This window comes from Rhinopithecus bieti, unplaced genomic scaffold, assembly GCF_001698545.2.
Source record: "Rhinopithecus bieti isolate Rb0 unplaced genomic scaffold, ASM169854v2 scaffold_6380, whole genome shotgun sequence".
In the NCBI taxonomy this organism is placed as follows: domain Eukaryota; kingdom Metazoa; phylum Chordata; class Mammalia; order Primates; family Cercopithecidae; genus Rhinopithecus; species Rhinopithecus bieti.
In genome coordinates, this window is record NW_016806642.1 from 12239577 (window position 1) to 12257308 (window position 17732).

General features: G+C 39.9%; 1 protein-coding gene across 4 annotated transcripts in view; it reads left to right on the forward strand.

The window, feature by feature from the left end:
- DAB1 (DAB adaptor protein 1) overlaps positions 1 to 17732 on the forward strand; it is a 1277266-nt gene that overhangs the window by 960751 nt on the left and 298783 nt on the right. For all 4 annotated transcript variants that reach the window (XM_017877258.1, XM_017877259.1, XM_017877257.1 and 1 more), the window contains one exon: positions 14916 to 15118. In XM_017877258.1, coding sequence (XP_017732747.1) covers positions 15052 to 15118 — 67 coding nt within the window. In that variant the 5' untranslated portion in view covers positions 14916 to 15051. The remainder of the gene's footprint in view (positions 1 to 14915; positions 15119 to 17732) is intronic.

The window sequence follows — 17732 nt, forward strand, 5'->3', positions numbered from 1 at the left end:
AAAAAAAAAAAAAAAAAAAAAAAAGAAAGCCTGTTCTAAGAGAGAAAAGAAGTTTCTGAGTGTTTGGCAAAACAAGGTATTTTTAAACTGAGAAAAAAATCGCATTGTGGGGATTTCAAAGATTTTGTGATTTTATTTATCAGCTAATATATATATGGAGTTTTCTTGCATCTTATTAGCACAAAGGCAAAGGAAGATGCGAGAGAAATCGAAGGCCATCTATGCCTTCAGGTGGCCTTCAGGCTCATTGAGGGACAAGATACAGGTAGATAAGAAATGACTATGAAGGCAGGATGGTTTTATGGAAGCGTTGTGACATTTGGAATCAGATACACTTGGGTTCTAGATCTGGATTCACCATAGGAATGGGACCCGGGGCTTGATACTTTATCACTTCTGTGCCTCTGTTTCCACCACTACAAAGTGGGAAGAATCATACTTACCTTCCCAGATGGTAAAGAAGTAACGGCATAGGGAATGTGTACACTGCTTAGCACAGAACATGAAGCCTAGTAGGTTCTCATGAACGTAATTGCTTCCTTTTCTTCATTTCTCCCTTCTGTTTTATGCTCTGTTATAGGAGACATAAAGGCATGCAGTTCCTTGGGAATTTTGAAGAATATAGGCTGTGATAGGAAATTCTTACTGGAGTGGGAGGGCTTTACCTGGGCCTTTGGCTGTCTTCTGCTTGCCCCTCTAGGGCTCTCTCTGCCCCATTCTCCTGCTCTGGGAAGCTGACCTGTGTGGACTGTGTCCATCCCGCTTTCCTCTGTGGGCCTTCTGACCCTTTAGCCACGCATGGGGATTAGCCAGTGCTGGGTCCTAGCAGGAGACTTAGGAGAGGAAAGGAGAGGTAAGTCTCTGTGTTTTTGATCTCCCTTTCAGCTTCTTTCTCCCTGCTGGCTGGCCTTGGGTTTGCTGCTTCCTAGCCTGAAGGTCGCTGCTCCTTTTAAGGAAATGTCTCTACAGGGTTCCCTCCTGGTCTGGTAGCCTTTCCCTCTCATCCCTTCAGGCCTAGCAGAGGTAACAGTTCTGCTCTTCTCTCCCTCGGACACTGCACTGTCCTTTGGGGTTTCTCTTCAATCTAGCCCACTCATGTGTAAATAATCTCTTTATTAAGTCTTCAGAAACAATCAATGTGAGTGTGTCATCAGTTTCCCACTGGCACCTCCAAAGGTGAGCTGAGTTTGAATAGGTGAAGAAGTGTGGTATTGGATAACCAAGGTGTGCTCTGGGGTCTGTGATCGACCCGGTCCGCCTATAGCTTGTATTTCACTTAGGGATGCTGACCTGAGTTGTGAGTTTGGGGAGATACGCCGATCTAGAGCCTGAAGATCAGGCAAAGTGAACGTATCAGATTTCACATCATAAGAGAAATAATTTTTTGGTATTAATAATTGTTTCCTAACTCATTTTGAGAAGTATGGATTAAGTAATCAATAGTTATATGGTATAGCAAATAAATATCAGAAACACCTTTCTTTTCATTCCAAAGAAGTATATGCAAATGAAATAGAGGGAAGGGAAGGCAAACAATATGTAATGAACACCTTCTCTAGTACCAGGCAATTTGCATATATTACCTTATTTATTCTACTCAGCAACGCTTATGGGTAAGGTACCAATTTCCAAGCTTTCCAGAGGTAGAAAGGGAGGCTCAAAGACTTCAAGAGATTTGCTGAAGGTCACACATCTGGGACTTGGTGGAGCCACAGTTGGAGCTCCCAGGGCAAGTCTGTGAGACGGTGATGCTCATGGCTTTTCCTTGCCAGACACCAGAAAACAGTGGTATACTTTGGATCTGTGTCCCTGCCCAAATCTCATGCTGAATTGTAATCTCCAGTATTGGAGGTGGGGCCTGGTGGGAGGTGACTGGATGCAGGATGGGGGGTGGATTTCTCATGAATTGTCGAGCCCCATCCCTCAATACTGTCTTCACAATAGTGAGTGAGTTCTCAGGATACTTGATTGTTTAAAAGTATGAGGCACCTCCCCAACCCTCTCTCCTGCTCCTGTTTTTTTACCACATGAAGTGCCTGCTCCTGTTTTACCTTCCCTTCTGCTATGAGTAAAAGCTTTCTGAAGCCTCCCCAGAACCATGAGCCAAATAAAGCTCTTTTCTTATAAATTACGGAGCCTCAGGTATTTCTCTATAGCAATATGAGAATGGACTAAGGGTTCCGATGACAGGTATAGGAGCTTCAGGCTGTTTGTTGCAGGCCCCTACAATAAGGAGGACTATGGCATAGTAAGGCCATGAATAGCAGTAAGGCAGGGGGGAATTTTTCTGGAGTTAGGAATAGCCATAGAGCCTGGCCTCGTAAAGACTGGGTACGACTTTCTAACAGGAAGAATCCTGGGTATCTCTTGGGATTAGGTATCATGTTGTTCCCACTGCACAGGATTTTGTTTGCTCCCTGCCATTGAGTGTCTTCCATTTCTACTTCTACTGAAAATGATCTCTCTCTTTCCCCTTTCTGATTATCTGTTTTTTCTTTACCTAGTGGCTTCTGCTAGTCCTCACTTCTGCTAACTCACAACTTCTGCAAAGTCTTGGCCTTGCTGCCTCCTGGCTTCTGCCTCTTCGTCTTTTTACTTCTGGTCTCTCTACCAGTGGATAGAGTCTGCATTAACAAATTCAAATTCTTGAAAGACAGAATATGCATATCTTTTTATATATCCAACTTGGATGTAGTTCTTTCTGCCAGGCTGAACTGTGACTGCTGGTCAGGCAGCAGATTGTCCTTGGGGAGGGATCTGTCCTGGGCCCAGCCAACTGGGACTCGACTGGGGTGAAAGGCAGAGCAGGGCAGTAACACATACAACTCCTTTGCCATGTGACAGACAACATGTTCACAGGCTCCAGAAGCTAGGGAGGAGGCATCTGTGGGCGTCACCATTCTGTCTACCACTGTCGGCCCTCCCACCCAAAGATCAGTGTTCATCCTTCATGCAGTATATATCCATCCCAGGATCTCTCTGGTCTCTTCTGTTCAAAACCTCAAATGTCATCTAAATCTCAGGAGTTCAAAAGCCCCAGTTTTCATTATCTCAGTCATCTACATCAGGTTCCAGTGATTAGGGCTTGGGCATCTTTGGGGAGGGGCATTTCTCTGCTTTCTACCAGCACCTACCACTGTGAGATAAACATTTTATGTGGATTACATCATTTAATACTATAGTCAGATGTGGCACATATTCAGAGTCATCGCATTTTGCAGTGAACACATTCAGGTTTGTGGAGTTAAATAACGTGCCCAACCCTACCCAAGTAGTGAGAGGGGTCACGCCAAGTTCTCTTAACCTTTATTCCTGTGTTTGCCAAATGTGACTGCATTTTAGAATCACCTGGGAAGCTTTTAAATCTCCTTTTGCCAAGCTGGGTGCAGTGTCATGCACCTGTAGTCCCAGCTACCTGGGACGCTGAGGTGGGAGGATCCCTCAAACCCAGGAGTTGAGGCTGCAATAAGCTATGATTGTACTGCTGTACTCTATCCCGCAACAGAGTGAGACTCTGTCTCTAAAACATAAAATTAAAGAAAAAAAAAATCCCAGTGCCCGTGTTGCACCTCAAACCAATTAAATAAGAATCCAGGGATGGGCAGCAGCTCCTCAGATGATTCCAGCTGTAGCTCCCATTCGGGAGCTGCCCACTGTGCTCTTCCTCGTAAGTAGCGGTGTGGTGTGTAAGGTGTGAGTGCAGGTAGGTGGTCAGGGAAGGCTTCCTGTGCAGGGGAGTTTGAATTTGTAGTGGTTTGCAGAGCGAAACAGTGGGGAGGCTTTTCCATGTTGCTGATTTGCTCATTACTTTCCAAGTGTGATTGGATTTTTACATTTTTGTGAGATGGTTCCAATAAATACATTCACAAATCAGGAAACAACAACAAAAAGATATCCTTTGTCAGGGCCTCCATTCTCATTTATGGCTTCAGGAAAACACGGTTATCGCTGTTGTTATCCTTTTTGTCAGGGAGATAATTGTGGAAATTCGGTTGCTTCCCGTCAAGCGCAGATCCTTTTGTGGAGAAAATTTGAGCCATCCATGTATCCATTTTACAGTAATTGAGATTTAGCAAGCTAAAGGAAGATGATAGCCCTTTTTGTCAAAAGGAAGGTGGTAAAAATATGTTTGAGGGGAGCGAGAAGAAAAATAGGTTATCAGTGATGAGAGAAAGCCTGCCACCTGTCTTTCTCTTCCCTCCAGAAGGAGAAGGTGGCATCTATTAGCAGGGACCTTGAGTGGGTCCAGCTGGTAAGACTCTTACAGGAGGAATCTGTCATTGGGACCCAGACAGTCACTGAGAGTTGGATGGTTCAAGATGAGTCCCTGCCCAGGGGCACTCGTGAAGCGGAGCAGCTTGGGGACATCTGTTGCACTAGCTAGGCTTGGTACTTAAGGTGTTGGTTCTGTTCTGTTTCTGATTGTCAACTTTGAAGATAATGAAATGCAGCTTGTGGAAGGGAGAGTAAATAATGGCAGTATATATTTTAGGTAAATCAGCAGGTGAAGCTGCCAAATGTGGCATTTGTTTATTTAAAATCCCCTTCACAGGGAGGCCGGTGTTAAATACTTGTCTTTTCTCCCTGCTAGACCCTAGGGAATAGCAATAGTTCACATTGCTCAAACACTCTGTGGAGGAAACAGGGATGAGCACAGAGCGTTCGGTCTCCAAGAGCAAATAAACACAGTATGCCTGCCTCCCCTCACCTGGCTGGTGTGGAGTCGGGTTAAAATGAGGAATGGTATCGTCGCTATAAAGGCCAATGAGGGAGATGCCCCTTTAGAATCCGTGTATTGGAGAGCAGGTGTGATGAGCACCTGAGGTCAGACCCTGCCCTGGGAGGCTGTAGCTGTGGTCAGCCTTGTTTAATCTCCTTCTGTACCTCCAGCATTTACAGGGTCTGCTTACACAGAGTCAGTGTTTGGGAAGTGTGTGTTGACCTGATTTGATTGACAGAACCTGTGATTTAATGACTATGTTCTGAAGGAGTTGGGTATGTTTGCTTTTTACCATTTTTTTTTTTTTGAAGATTCATTTATCTAGGACCTCTTTGGAAAAGAAAATGGAAGCATGTGTGCTTTTAAATTTATTCCCTTCATGCTTGGCCCTCGGTCCCTGGGTGATTCCTGGACAAGCACCATCTTGCAAGAACAGAAACTGTATCAGTTGCTCCCCTGTTATCCCACTGTGGTGGCCCCTGTCACCTGTGAGTAGTCAATGAATCAATGAGTAATTTTTGAGGTCTTCACCAGTGTATGAATCTTGGAATATGGTACATACATGTGCTACTGTTAATCTGCATATTAAATGAATAAACTTTTATTTATTTTGTAGCTAAAATAATCTTACGCATTGTAGAGTTTGATTTTCCCACCCCAGTGGATTTTCTTGGGGCCTCCTTGGGCTGTACACCACTGGGTTTACAGCACCCCTTTCAAGCACCTCACTAGCAGGATCTGAATTCAGGCCCACTGCAGTCTGGCCTCTGTCTCTTTCTGCAGACTTGCCTCTTGTTGCTACCCAGCCATGATGAACTGTTTGAATTCCCAGGATTGATTATGTCTTCTCTGTGTTTCATGCTAACATCTACAGTTTTTTTTCTTAAGGTGACTAACATTTACTAGTCTTCCTGAACTCAGTTCAAGGATCTCCTCTTCTTGGAAGTCTTCTGTCTGCGTCCCCACTGCTAACTCTGCCTCACTCCACCCTGTAGCATCTCCAGGTTGAGGCAGTGCCTATTCTCTGCATCCCTGAGAATCCTATGATTTCTCTCATATAAACTGTTACCATGCCATGCAATCACTGTCTCTTTTTCCCTCCCTAACAATTTGAGCTCCTTGCAGTTGAAATTATATCATCTTTATTTCTTTCTGAGCATCTAGAATAGTGGTCTATCAAAGAATAGGTGTTTAATAACTTCTTGCTCAATGAATCAGTGAATTTGTTTCCTTATTTAAATATTTGTTGCCAGCCAATACAACATGGCAGGCCCTGTGCAGGGGGCTGGTGTGGACGCTAAGGTGTATAGGGCACTTTCCCACTCAGGGTTGGGACAGTTTAAGGCCTGCTGGGCAGACAGAGCCACATCTGTATGACAGGGTAGAGAAAAAGAGGATGAGGAGAGAAGGGGAGGTGGGAGAAGAGAATGAGCTGAATGCAAGGCAGGCAGCTGTGACATTTTATATAGCTTTGTGCATTTTGGTCTCCTGTAAGCCCAGTGAGATGAAAAGGTATTCCCATTTTATAGAGGAAGAAATTGAGGCTGAGGCTGGTTACAGAGCTTAAAGGTCTAAATTGACCCAGGCAGTCAATGGCGGAGTCAGGCAGGCTTCCAGCCCAGCCCCTTGGACAGCTTGCTGCTTTAGATTCTGCCAACTGCTGGTCGATATGTTTTTGTAAAATTAGAGGTGAGAATTTTAGAAGGTTGGATATAACTGGGGTCCCAATTGAAAACACTAACGAAATTATTTTAGGTTTATACACTTGTTTTTTTTCTGATACCCTAAGAGTTTATGTAATGAATTTTCATGGTACTATAAATAGTTAACGAAACCGTGTGATCCATTAGTTAAATGAAATGTTGCTAAGTATGCCATGTTGCTGTCAAATAAATTCCTTTAATATTGCTAAAACCCGGTTCTGGCTTTTGTTAGCTTTGAGTTTGATTACAGAAACACACTGTCTTCCCTCCCTCTTTGCCTTGCCAAAGATTGACTGATGTCTGAATAACAAGAGTGCTGCCTTCTGGAACATAGCATTTTATTTTTCCAAAAATACTTTCACATAAACCTATGAGATTATTCTATTATTATTCTATTTTACAGATGAGTAAACTGATAAAAAAGATTAGTTTGTTTAATTCTAGATTATACCCTAGAAAGGCTAGACCATCAGATACTGTGTCGTAAGATCCCCCTTATTTACCTTTCAATTTAGTTAATAAAAAGAAAATATGCCTTGTTCATAAACAACTTAAATGGATTTTGGCCGCATTGTTTGGACCCTATTTAAAATTGTTACTACTTGTATTATGCTGTCAGTGTTAGTTTTATGATCTCAGCATACAGTAAGAGATGTGGCACATTCTCTTTTAGAATTTTATAGAGACATTGCTTATGTTAACATTTGTGATACCACAGTGTCGATTTCATGAAAACTGATAGATAGTTTTCTTTCTCCACTTCTGGTCCAAAGGGAAATAAAAGTTCTATAGGTTTTGTGAAATTGTAACTGATCTTTTCTCTCTTTGCTTTGGCTTCTAGGAATCTCATAGTCAAACATATAGCCTGTCTTCTACAGCCGTATCAATGTTTTTGATGTCTTATTCTTGCTTCTGCCTTCATCTTCATTTCTAATTTTTTGTGTCCCTTTGCTCCTACTTTCTTATTTGGTTTATCCTATTATAGAAAATGGATTTTATAAGGCTTTCTATAAATTGCCTAAAATTTTATTTTTTTTCAAAATGTGGGGTAAATATAACTAACAATGCCACATCACGAAGATGAGCTGTTAGACTAAGATAGTCTCCCATATTTGTGATTTGTTTTCTCCTCTTTCTTGTTACAGTCATGGCAAGAGAGCTTTGACTGGATCCATCCTAAGGCTGTAAATCTATCAGTTTTGTGGGCTTCAAAGTTTTAAAGCTAGGAATACGTCCTATCAATGTATTATTTATCTTGAAAGGTTTGGTAAAGAAGATGATGATTGTACATCTGCTGCAATGATGGTGGTCCTTTATTAGCAGAAAGATGCAGCATCTCTCAATATTCTGCCAAAAATTTCTATAACACTTGTACCTTTCACACCCACAGCAGCTTTATAGAACTGCTGCCATTGGGTTCCTGCAAAGCCTTACATTTAACTGTTGTCTTGACCCTGCAAAAATCAAATATGCAGCGTGGGGGAATTTTAGGCCTTTTCCAAATTGACAGGGTTAGATCAGATAGCCTTTGACATTAAAAAAAAAAAAAAAAAAAGGATTGACAGGTTAATGACATAGTCCCAGGGATGGAGAGGGAGATACATAATCTACAAAAGGCCTACTTAGGCTGAATAATTAAAGGAACCTGCAGTGATTCAGGGGGCAGGAGGATGTAAAGTCTGAATGGGCATGGAATACAGTCTAGAGGGGGAGTTTAGAGCTCAGGAAGAAAGGACCCTGTTCCATGCAACTTTGGTCCGTAGACTTCTGCCAAGTTTGGCAGTCTGGGGAGTTACAGGGGTGGAGGTGGAGTCAGAACTGGCAGCCATAAACGAATTTTAAACTCAGCTAGCCTTGGGCATTAGAAAGCATGCTATCTAGGGAGCTGAAATGGGTTTGAACTTAGGAGAAAAGTGAGGCCAGAATTGACTTAACTACATACTTCTTTGTGTTAGAGTTTGCGCTAGGCTTTTTTTTTCCTTTTTCTTAATTTGGAAATAATCTCAGAATTACAGAAAAAAGTATAGGCATAAGAATATGCAAAAACACCCTATGTCCTTCACTTAGTGTCACCCGTTGCTGATATTTTATCTTACGTAATTTATCATTTGTGTGTTTTCTCACTGTGCATGTATGTATATGCATAAATATATTCACACATATATGCATACACATACATGTATACACGTATATGAATTTTTTTCTGAATCATCTGAATATAAGGTGCACGTATCTTGGCCCTTTACTCCTGAATAATTAGTGTGTTTCCTAAAAACAGCTATATTACTTTATATATTCACAGGAAAGTTTTCAAGTTAAATAGATTTACCATTAATGCAATATGTTTACCTAACTTACTATTCATATTCAAGTTTATCAATTGGCTCAATAATTTTGGGGGGCTAACATTTCTTTTCTCTCCAGTACAATATCCTGTATAGATACGATATTTAATTGTTATTTCTGCTTAATTTCTTTTAATCTAAAATATTTCTACAGCTTCTTTTTGTCTTTTATTACATTTCCAATGAATACAGCTCTCCCCTTCCCATTTTTTAAATGCCTAATCTGATTAGATTCCTGGCCAGAATACTACACAGTACTGCATAGTGATGTTGTGTTCTGCTCAGGGTATCACATGCTGTCCATCTGCCCCTGTTTGTTGATGTTAATTTTGTTAACAAGGTTTTGTCCAATTTCTCCACTATGTAATTACAAAGTTTCCCTTAGAACTGATACACAATAAGTGGGAAGACAGTTTAAGACCTGCAAATATTCTGCTTCTTATCAAACATTTTTCCCTGGACTTAGCATCTGTTGATGATTCTTGCCTGACCAGTCTTTACTCTGATGGCTCTGATGGCTGCAAAATGTTGATTTTATAACTCCAGCACTCAGTATTTACCAGTCAGCACCTGTTCTGCTATAAACAAGATAGCCTTCCATTCTTACCCCATTTGTTTGTCTGTCTGTCATCAGTATAGATTTGTGGATTCCTATTTTTTCAATGGTTTATTATTTATTACCATCCTTAATTATATCAGTGTTTAAATAATTCCTAATTAGGCTGGCAAGAACTCTTCATGATGGCTTCTGTGTCTTTTATAAAATTCTCTCATCATTTTTTGTTTGTTTTGAGCACTTAATTTCTGGAATAACAAGATATTTCAGGCTCATTTTGTACCTGCCATGTGCCAGCTCTGAAATAATTCATTACCCCCAAGAAGCCTTGGTTTCTTTAGCTGGAAAATGATAATAGAATCCAAAATCTAAGTATTAGTTATCTCATTGTTGCTAGAGTATCTTTGCTCCTAGGCCCTCGTAATGGACAGAGATAGGAAGTAGTTGCATATCAACACATACATACATTCATACCTATACATTTATATACAGATGCATGCGTATTTTATAAATCCCGACTTTACTTTGAAACCTACAATTTTCAATCTGTCACTTTAGCATTCTTTCCTGCTTTCCTTTCTATGTTTTAACATCTCTTGTCCCATAGGAGAAGCTTGGCTCCCAACAATATCTGTGCATTTATTCCTTTGCTCCATTCTATAGAACATCGAAAATAGTTTCAGAATTGCTTTGCTCATAACACTACAGAAAACAAGCCTACTAAAAAGACTTCAGAATTTGTTTGCTGCTGCTCTTGCTTCAACTCTACCCAAGACTGGGTGTGTGCCATCCGATTCTGTGTTTATGTTATTTGATTGTTTTTTCTCCTCCACCTCTTTAGCAAGTGTGCTTACGATGTCCATTTAACGTACAATTGAATTGATTTGCTTCCATCTACTTTTAGTTTTACGCTCACCCTTACCTTCCCTATTAATTTATTTTTTTTTCAGATATATAGAACATTAATATACTTCCAAATGTGGAAATTATGCAAAAAGCTGTATTCTGAGAAGTATCACCCTTTGCCATATCCCTTTTACCCTGACACCCAGTCACATCACCACTAAGTGATGAAAAACAACTTGCATGTTATCTGGTTTGCTTATCCTGTGTATCTTTTTGTGAAGATAAAGGTAGCATGCTATAGACTGAGCTAGGCTTTTTAATGCCCAAATCTCATTTATCTTCTAAATCTCACATACTTGGTGGTGGTGTTCCCATTTTACGGATGAGGAAACTGAGGCTTCTTGTCTGTACTGTTATAAACCTTTGGGCCTTGTTGATACATGTCCCGTTTTCTATGCTTTATGCCTTGGATGAAGCTAAGTAAGACATCAAATCACAAAACATGCCAATAGTGACATAGAGTTTTAATGCATGCCGTTACTGCTACACAAACTCAAAGTCTTGGTTTTGGGAAAACTACATTTTCATCTGTATTTTAGCACTATGTTTTTAAACTGGAATTTCCTGTGGCCTTAGTGTTATCACACGAGGCTCATCTCAGGCGTTTTGTTTCCTTTTTCTAATTTGGGTGAAATTCACATGACATAAAATTAACCATTTTAAAGTGGTATTTATTGTAGTCACGATGTTGTGCAACTTCACCTCCGTCTGGTTCCAGAATATTTTCATCACTCCCAAAGAAGACCCCATACCCATTAAGCAGTTCCTCAGCCTTATGCCCCTCCCATAGCCCCTGGCAACCACTGATCTGCATTCTGTCTCCAAGGATTTGTCTATTTTGAATATTTCATATAAGTGAAGTCATACAATATGCAACATATTTTGTCTAACTTACTTGGCTTGCTGTTTTCAGGGTTCATCCACACTGCAGTGTGTATCAGTACTACATTTCCTTTATACGTTGAGTAATAGTCTGTGGTACAAATATTTTGTTTTTCCATTCACCCACTGATAGAAATCTGGGAGGGCTTTGAGTGAAGTTGGAGAGACGAGTGTCTTGTAACTTGCCCTGTGCTGTACTATTTACTAGCTATGTGACTTTGGACAAGCCCCTAAGCTGGCTTGTGTCTCAGTTTCCTCATTTGTTTAATGTAGATAATTATCTTGGACTCTTCAAATAGTTGAATGAATTGCATCAAATAATGCCAGAAAAACTTATAGCATAGTACTTGGCAAATAGTGGGCCCTCAATAAGTAATAGCTGTTTTATTGTAGGATTATATGAGAAAAGGGGGAAAGAAAGAACGCAAATGTGTATTATAGTATGTGTTTAGTGTGTGTTTGTTCTGTTGTAGCTGCTGAAACCTTCATGCTTTGTTTAAAAAAAAAAGGCATATCTGTTTTCTCTGCTTTGTGGTTTGATGTTTTTGGCCCCCGCCCCATCGCTAAACATGAAATTTTACATTTTAGAAGCAGTTCACTAGACAGAATGTCTGTAGTGGAATGTTACATAATTCACATTTAGATTTGAAGAGCTCATTATAAAAAACCTGACACACTTCAGGAATATTAAATTACTGCAGATTGTGTGGAGCAAAGAAATATTATTGAAGCATTTCAAAATTCCAGGCAAGCCTGAGTTTAACTGATAGGGTTTCACAGCTTTTACTGGGGAAAATGATTTGAGTTGTCACATGGTTTCTGGCCCTGGAGGACTTTAATCTCCTTAATTACAAAGAAGCGAATTTCCTAAATAATTTGGAGTTACTTCACAGCATTTGCTCAACCTCTGCCTTTTGGAAAATTAAAGGAGATGCCAGGGTCCACACTGTGGTACATTCTCACAGTACTGTAGCTTCCTTATTTAAGTTTTTATTCAGAATGATGGTGGTTTCCTTTCATTATTGATGTAGGGATGTACTTCAGAAATTCACAAGTAATGCTTGTAACACTTGAACATAATCATATTTTGTTGAACAAGCGTCTTTGAAGATAGAAATAGGGAGAGATGCTATATTGTGATTTAGAAGGTTGAAGAAGAGAAAATGGCCCAAATTCAATCCAGTTTTATACACTGATTTTTAAAAATTCTTGAAAATGTGTAAAATCCATATATTTCAGCTACTTTCTGAATTTATAGATTAGGCATCTACTGTGTCCAAGATCAACATGATACCATTTCCTACAATTCATCCTCAAACAGCAAAATTAACTTGAATCAGTTTCTTCCTTTGTAAAGGGGAGGTAATACAGACTTTCAGTCACATACCAGCCATGTGGCCTTGAGCAAGTGGCACAGGAATTTATGTGCCTAATATTTATTAAATGCTTACCAGGAGGCATGCCAGACACTCTTCCAATCACATTACGTGTGTGATCATACTTGATTGCCACAACAGCTCCCCCAGTGGGCACTATTATCCCCAGTGTACAGATGAAGAAACTGAGACAAAGACCAGGTTGAGTAACTTCCTCAAATCATGTGGCTTGTAAGTGGCTGAAACTGAAGTTGTCCAAAAATCAAATCATAAAATAAGTTGGGAGAGAGTCTGTTTTGCTACAGAGATCAAAACATCTTTCTGCCTGTGATGTCTCTTCGAACTGAACCTTGAGGAGTCAATAGAATGTCAAGGCAGACTTGAGACAAGAGATTCCATAGAAAGATAGCAGCACAAGGAAAAACTGGGAAGATGAGGAAGTGCATCACCTCCCTGCTAGACTTGTGCCTCCTTTTATTTGTTTGGTTGTTGATTTCACTCCTCCTTGCTTTTATACATGCTGATCTTTCTGCCTGAAACAGCCATTCATTCATTCATTCATTCTACGTATAATTATTGAGAAGCTGTTGGTCCTTTCCCTTATTGTCCTTTTGACAGAAACATTGCTCTTCAACATCTCACAGAGTGGGGCTTATCCTCTTTGAAGCTTTATTGACCCTTCCAAGCAAAGATGAATACTTGCATCTTTCTGCCCCGTATGCCTTGTATTTATATGCCTGTTTTAGTTTTGGTCACATATGTGTGTTGCCGTCCCTTGTATGACTGATACCCCTGTTAGATTGAGCTTCTTTGAGGATAGGAACCAGCCTTTGATTATGTACTCTTGGCCAGCATGGTTACTTGGTAAGTATCTGTTAACATGAATGAGCTAGCATTTGTACCTGGCCCATAGTAGATTCTTAGTAAATACTTGCTGCAATGAAATGGTAAATATTATTAATAAATTTGATTATGTTTACACATGACCAAATTTTGTGACTCTGTCATCTTCCATTGAACGTTGTCTTAGAGACGAGGGGCTGGAAAGGGTGTGGGGACTGGTGGCAAGGTATAGATAGATGGTATAAAAGTGGCAGGATAAATTCTCATTTTCTGTGTACGGTTTCATGGACCCTGTTTTACAAAGATAACTTTCTTTTTTTCTTAGTTGTAGCCTTAGATTCACTAGCTCAAGTACTTTCATTTGGGCCATTTCATTTTTAAAAAAAATAGTTAGCTTGTATATAAATAAAACAAAACAGGTATCTTTGGATTAAGGTGGGAATTTCCTCATATTCAAGCTTTACTATAATTTTACGTGGCTTTTATATTAGACTTTCTGGTTAAGATTAACTAGATTGTCATGATTAACAGGTTTGGGTCATTATTCTTTTTGAACTGAAACTGGCATTCGAAGTCAGGTGTTTTCTATTAAACCATTCTAGATCTGTGGGATGAACTGAGAATTGGCTGCACAATTCGAAGATCCATTTCTAATAGCTTTTTCTTAATACTTTTCAAAAGTGGAAATTGGTGAAATGTTTACTTTTTAATAGACCTCTCATATAACTATCAGATAGTCACAGGAAAAGGCTATTATCAAAGAGAATACTGTATATTCGTTTAATTTAAATGAGACCAAGTGAGATCCTATATGTGAAGCAGTAGCTAAGGGCATAGTATATAGTAACTATTACCTGTAAGTGAAGTGGTTGTATTATTATCATTATTCTCTTTCTAGCACAGTGTTTGAGTTTAATAGCACCTGGTATTATTCAATGCATATTTATTAGAGAATGAATGAATGAAATCTGTGTCTGCCTGTTTCTTTTCTTTTTCTCTGCACATTAAATGCTTGTCTGCTCTTATAGCTGGAGGAAAAGCTGACATAAAATTGGCTTGCTGGAAAGTTTCTCGGCCCCATTTCTCACCTTACCCTTGGAGCCCAGTTGTATGTCAACTCCATGTCCCCTCTGATGCCTGCCAGTGAGGGACAGACCACAGGTCACTTCCATATGATCTGCTTTTGCTGCCAAGGCGCTGATCAAGCTTGGCTGATAGACGAGTGCTCTCTTGTTGGAAATATCTCCATGGGGCTGGTCATACCTTTGCTCTATGTTCTGGTTGGAATCTGATGCTTGAAAATAAGAAACACAGAAAACAGAGTTGGGTTTTGTCCCTCTTATAAATCTAGACTTTTAAAGATCTATTTTGAGTTACCTAGTTTGAGAAGCAGTTTTGCCGCTATAAGCCTCTCATTCCCTTTGCTGTATAAACCCTATCAATGCCTTCATGAAACCATGGGAGCAGTTTTTGCATGAAGACCAAGATTTTTGTTTGTATATGTTTGCCAATTCACTTTTTAAAAATGTCTGTTTAACTTCGTAACAGTGATGATTCTGAATGTTCTCTTGCCTTGATTTGCAGCACTCAAAAAGAGTGAATGAAATGTGCAGCTCAGAGTGTCATTTCTGAAGGGAGGAGTCTTTCTCTTGGAGAAGAGTCCTCAATGAGCCTGGCCAAGGCCCGAGATCTGTGTGAAGTGGACTAAGGATTAAGTAGGATGTCAACTGAGACAGAACTTCAAGTAGCTGTGAAAACCAGCGCCAAGAAAGACTCCAGAAAGAAAGGTAGGGCTGAATTTGACCTTTTTTTTTAATGGCTACTCTTCTGCACAGAAATGAGTTTTTAAATCTCTGGAATGATAGAAAGAAGTACCTTTATGATTGCAAATATTTTTAAATAGTTATTTTGTGTGTTTTGTATTCATAATATAATAATGTAATGGTCCATCATTATTCTCCAGATAAAATCCAAAACTTTTCTGCACAGGAATGAGTTTTTAAATCTCTGGAATGATATAAATAAGTATCTTTATGATCACATATATTTTTAAATAGTTATTTTGTGTGTTTCATATTCATAACATAATAATGTAATGGCTCTTCATTACTCTCCAAACAAAATCCAAAACTTTTCTCATGTTATACAAAGTTTTTCTGCATATGCCTTCTATCCATCCCTCCAGCAACATCTCTGCCTAACCTCCCCACTTCCCCATCCCTGTTTACCCTCCAGACATCCTGTAGTTCATCTTTACCTGTACCAGTGGTTGTCAAACTCTGGCTGAACCAGAATCACTGGGAGGGCTTGTTTAAAGCCTTCATTTCTGAGTCTCATCCTAAAGTGCCAGATTCGGTAAGTCTAGGGTAGGATGCAAGACTTTCCTTTTAAAACAGCTTCCTAGGTGATGCCAGTCCTGCTGGTCCAGAGCCCCTACTTTAAGAACCACTGGACTCTTGATCCAGCCTGAAATCCTTTTTTGTTGCCCTTCGTCGTTGTTGTTGTTTTTTTTCTCTGAACTGACTCCTACTTATTCACTAGGTTTGAGTTTAGGGAAGCCTCCTGGGGGAGCCTTTTCTTACTCCCAAAATTGATATACATGTTTTTATTTGTTTGTTTCATTAGCACTTGGTTAGTGTTTCACTTTATTAAAAATGTCCTGCATAAACTCCTTTGGAGCTAGATGTTTTGTTCACATGTTAAGTCTCAGCACTTCGAAAGTGTTTGGCAGAGAGGAGCCAGAGATACCTGGCGATGAAGATTTGCAGGCATAGTGTGATAATAAAGTAATTGTATCACTTTTCATGTTTTCTGGAGAATTTAGCCCCATGGCTTTAGGACCATGTTTTTCAGTAAGCTTCACCCCCTGCCAATTAAATATGAGCAACTTCTTTCTCTCTGTGTGTGTGTTTTCTCCCTGTGGTTTCTGCTCTCTCTCCCTTGTTTTCTCAGCTGCATGGGAGGGGATTGACAGAGCTCTCTTTCAGGTCTTGAAATCTGTCAATGTGGGCTTGCAAACCGGGATGCCCTTGACTTCTTTGTATAGATGGTGATTTGTTTGAGACATCACTGTGCCTGCCCAGTTATGTTTTGTGATGGCATTTGTCTGACATTCGATATGAAGTAGGGGACATAACTGTAATACATATGCAACTCTTGGACAGCCAGAAGCCCAGGAAGGACTATAAATTTTGCTTTTCATGTTTATTTGAAACACAAATATTTTGGAGGCAGTCTATTTCATTCCCTAAAAATTAATGTAAACCTGTTTTCTATGCATCATGGTCTAAGAATAATAGAAAGAAAGTAAGTGGGTGAAAGAACATGTCTTGGGAGACTGCTATGTGGGGGGGGTGGGGGTGGGGGAAGAGGTCGCAGAGCCTAGTATGTACCAGAATTTAAATGCTTTTCAGTGAAAACTGACAAGTTATATTTTGCCTCAAATTTAACCTTTCCACCAAACCTGCACTCTTGAATGCTTAATGCATTAAAAATGTTATCTTGGTGCATATTTTTTCATTCTTAATTTTAACATGCAAAACCAGAAGCATTCTGCAGAGAGGATTCAGGTTTTCAGGACATTGGCTCAGTTGGGGATTTGGGATAGCAGCGTGAAGGTGACCCTTTTAGAACCTCCTCATCTTCATGTCCTAAAAAAACTCTGAAATCAACACAATACGTATGTGAGGAGTGTCCTCCAGGGAGTGGCTAATACCATGGAATTTGGGTAGGCAGAGCTGGATTCAAATTCTGGCTTTACCGCTTTCTCACTATGTGACCTTTGAAAGTATTTAACCTGAGCCTCATTTTCCTCTCTTATAAAATGGGTATATAATATTACTGACTTCAAAGGCTCACTATGAAGATTAATGAAAATAAGTCAAATAAAATACTTAATATATTACTTGCCATATATTAAATGCTCAACAAAGGTTAGCTGTGATCTTCTTCCTCTTTTCCCTCCCTTTTCCTTTTCTTCTTCTCTTCTCCTCCCTTCCCTGTCATCTTTCTCAATTTCCCTCCTATCCCCTCTTTTCTCTTTTTCTCTTCCTTCATCATTCATCTTGTCTTAATTAGCTTGAGCTGCCAAAGAAAATACCATAGACTTGGCAGCTAAAACCACAGAAACATGTTTCTCACAGATCTGGAGGCTAGAAAGTCTAAGATCAAAGTGCCAGCCAGTTTGGTTCCTGGTGAGGGCTCTCTTCCTGGCTTGTAGATGGTCATCTTTTCACCATGTCCTCACATCTGTAATCCCAGCTACTTGGGAGGCTGAGGCAGGAGAATCGCTTGAACCTGGGAGGGAGAGGTTACGGTGAGCCAAGATGGCTTCATTGCCTTCCAGCCTGGGTGGCCGAGTAAGACTCTGTCTCAAAAAAAAAAAAAAAAAAAAAAAAAAAA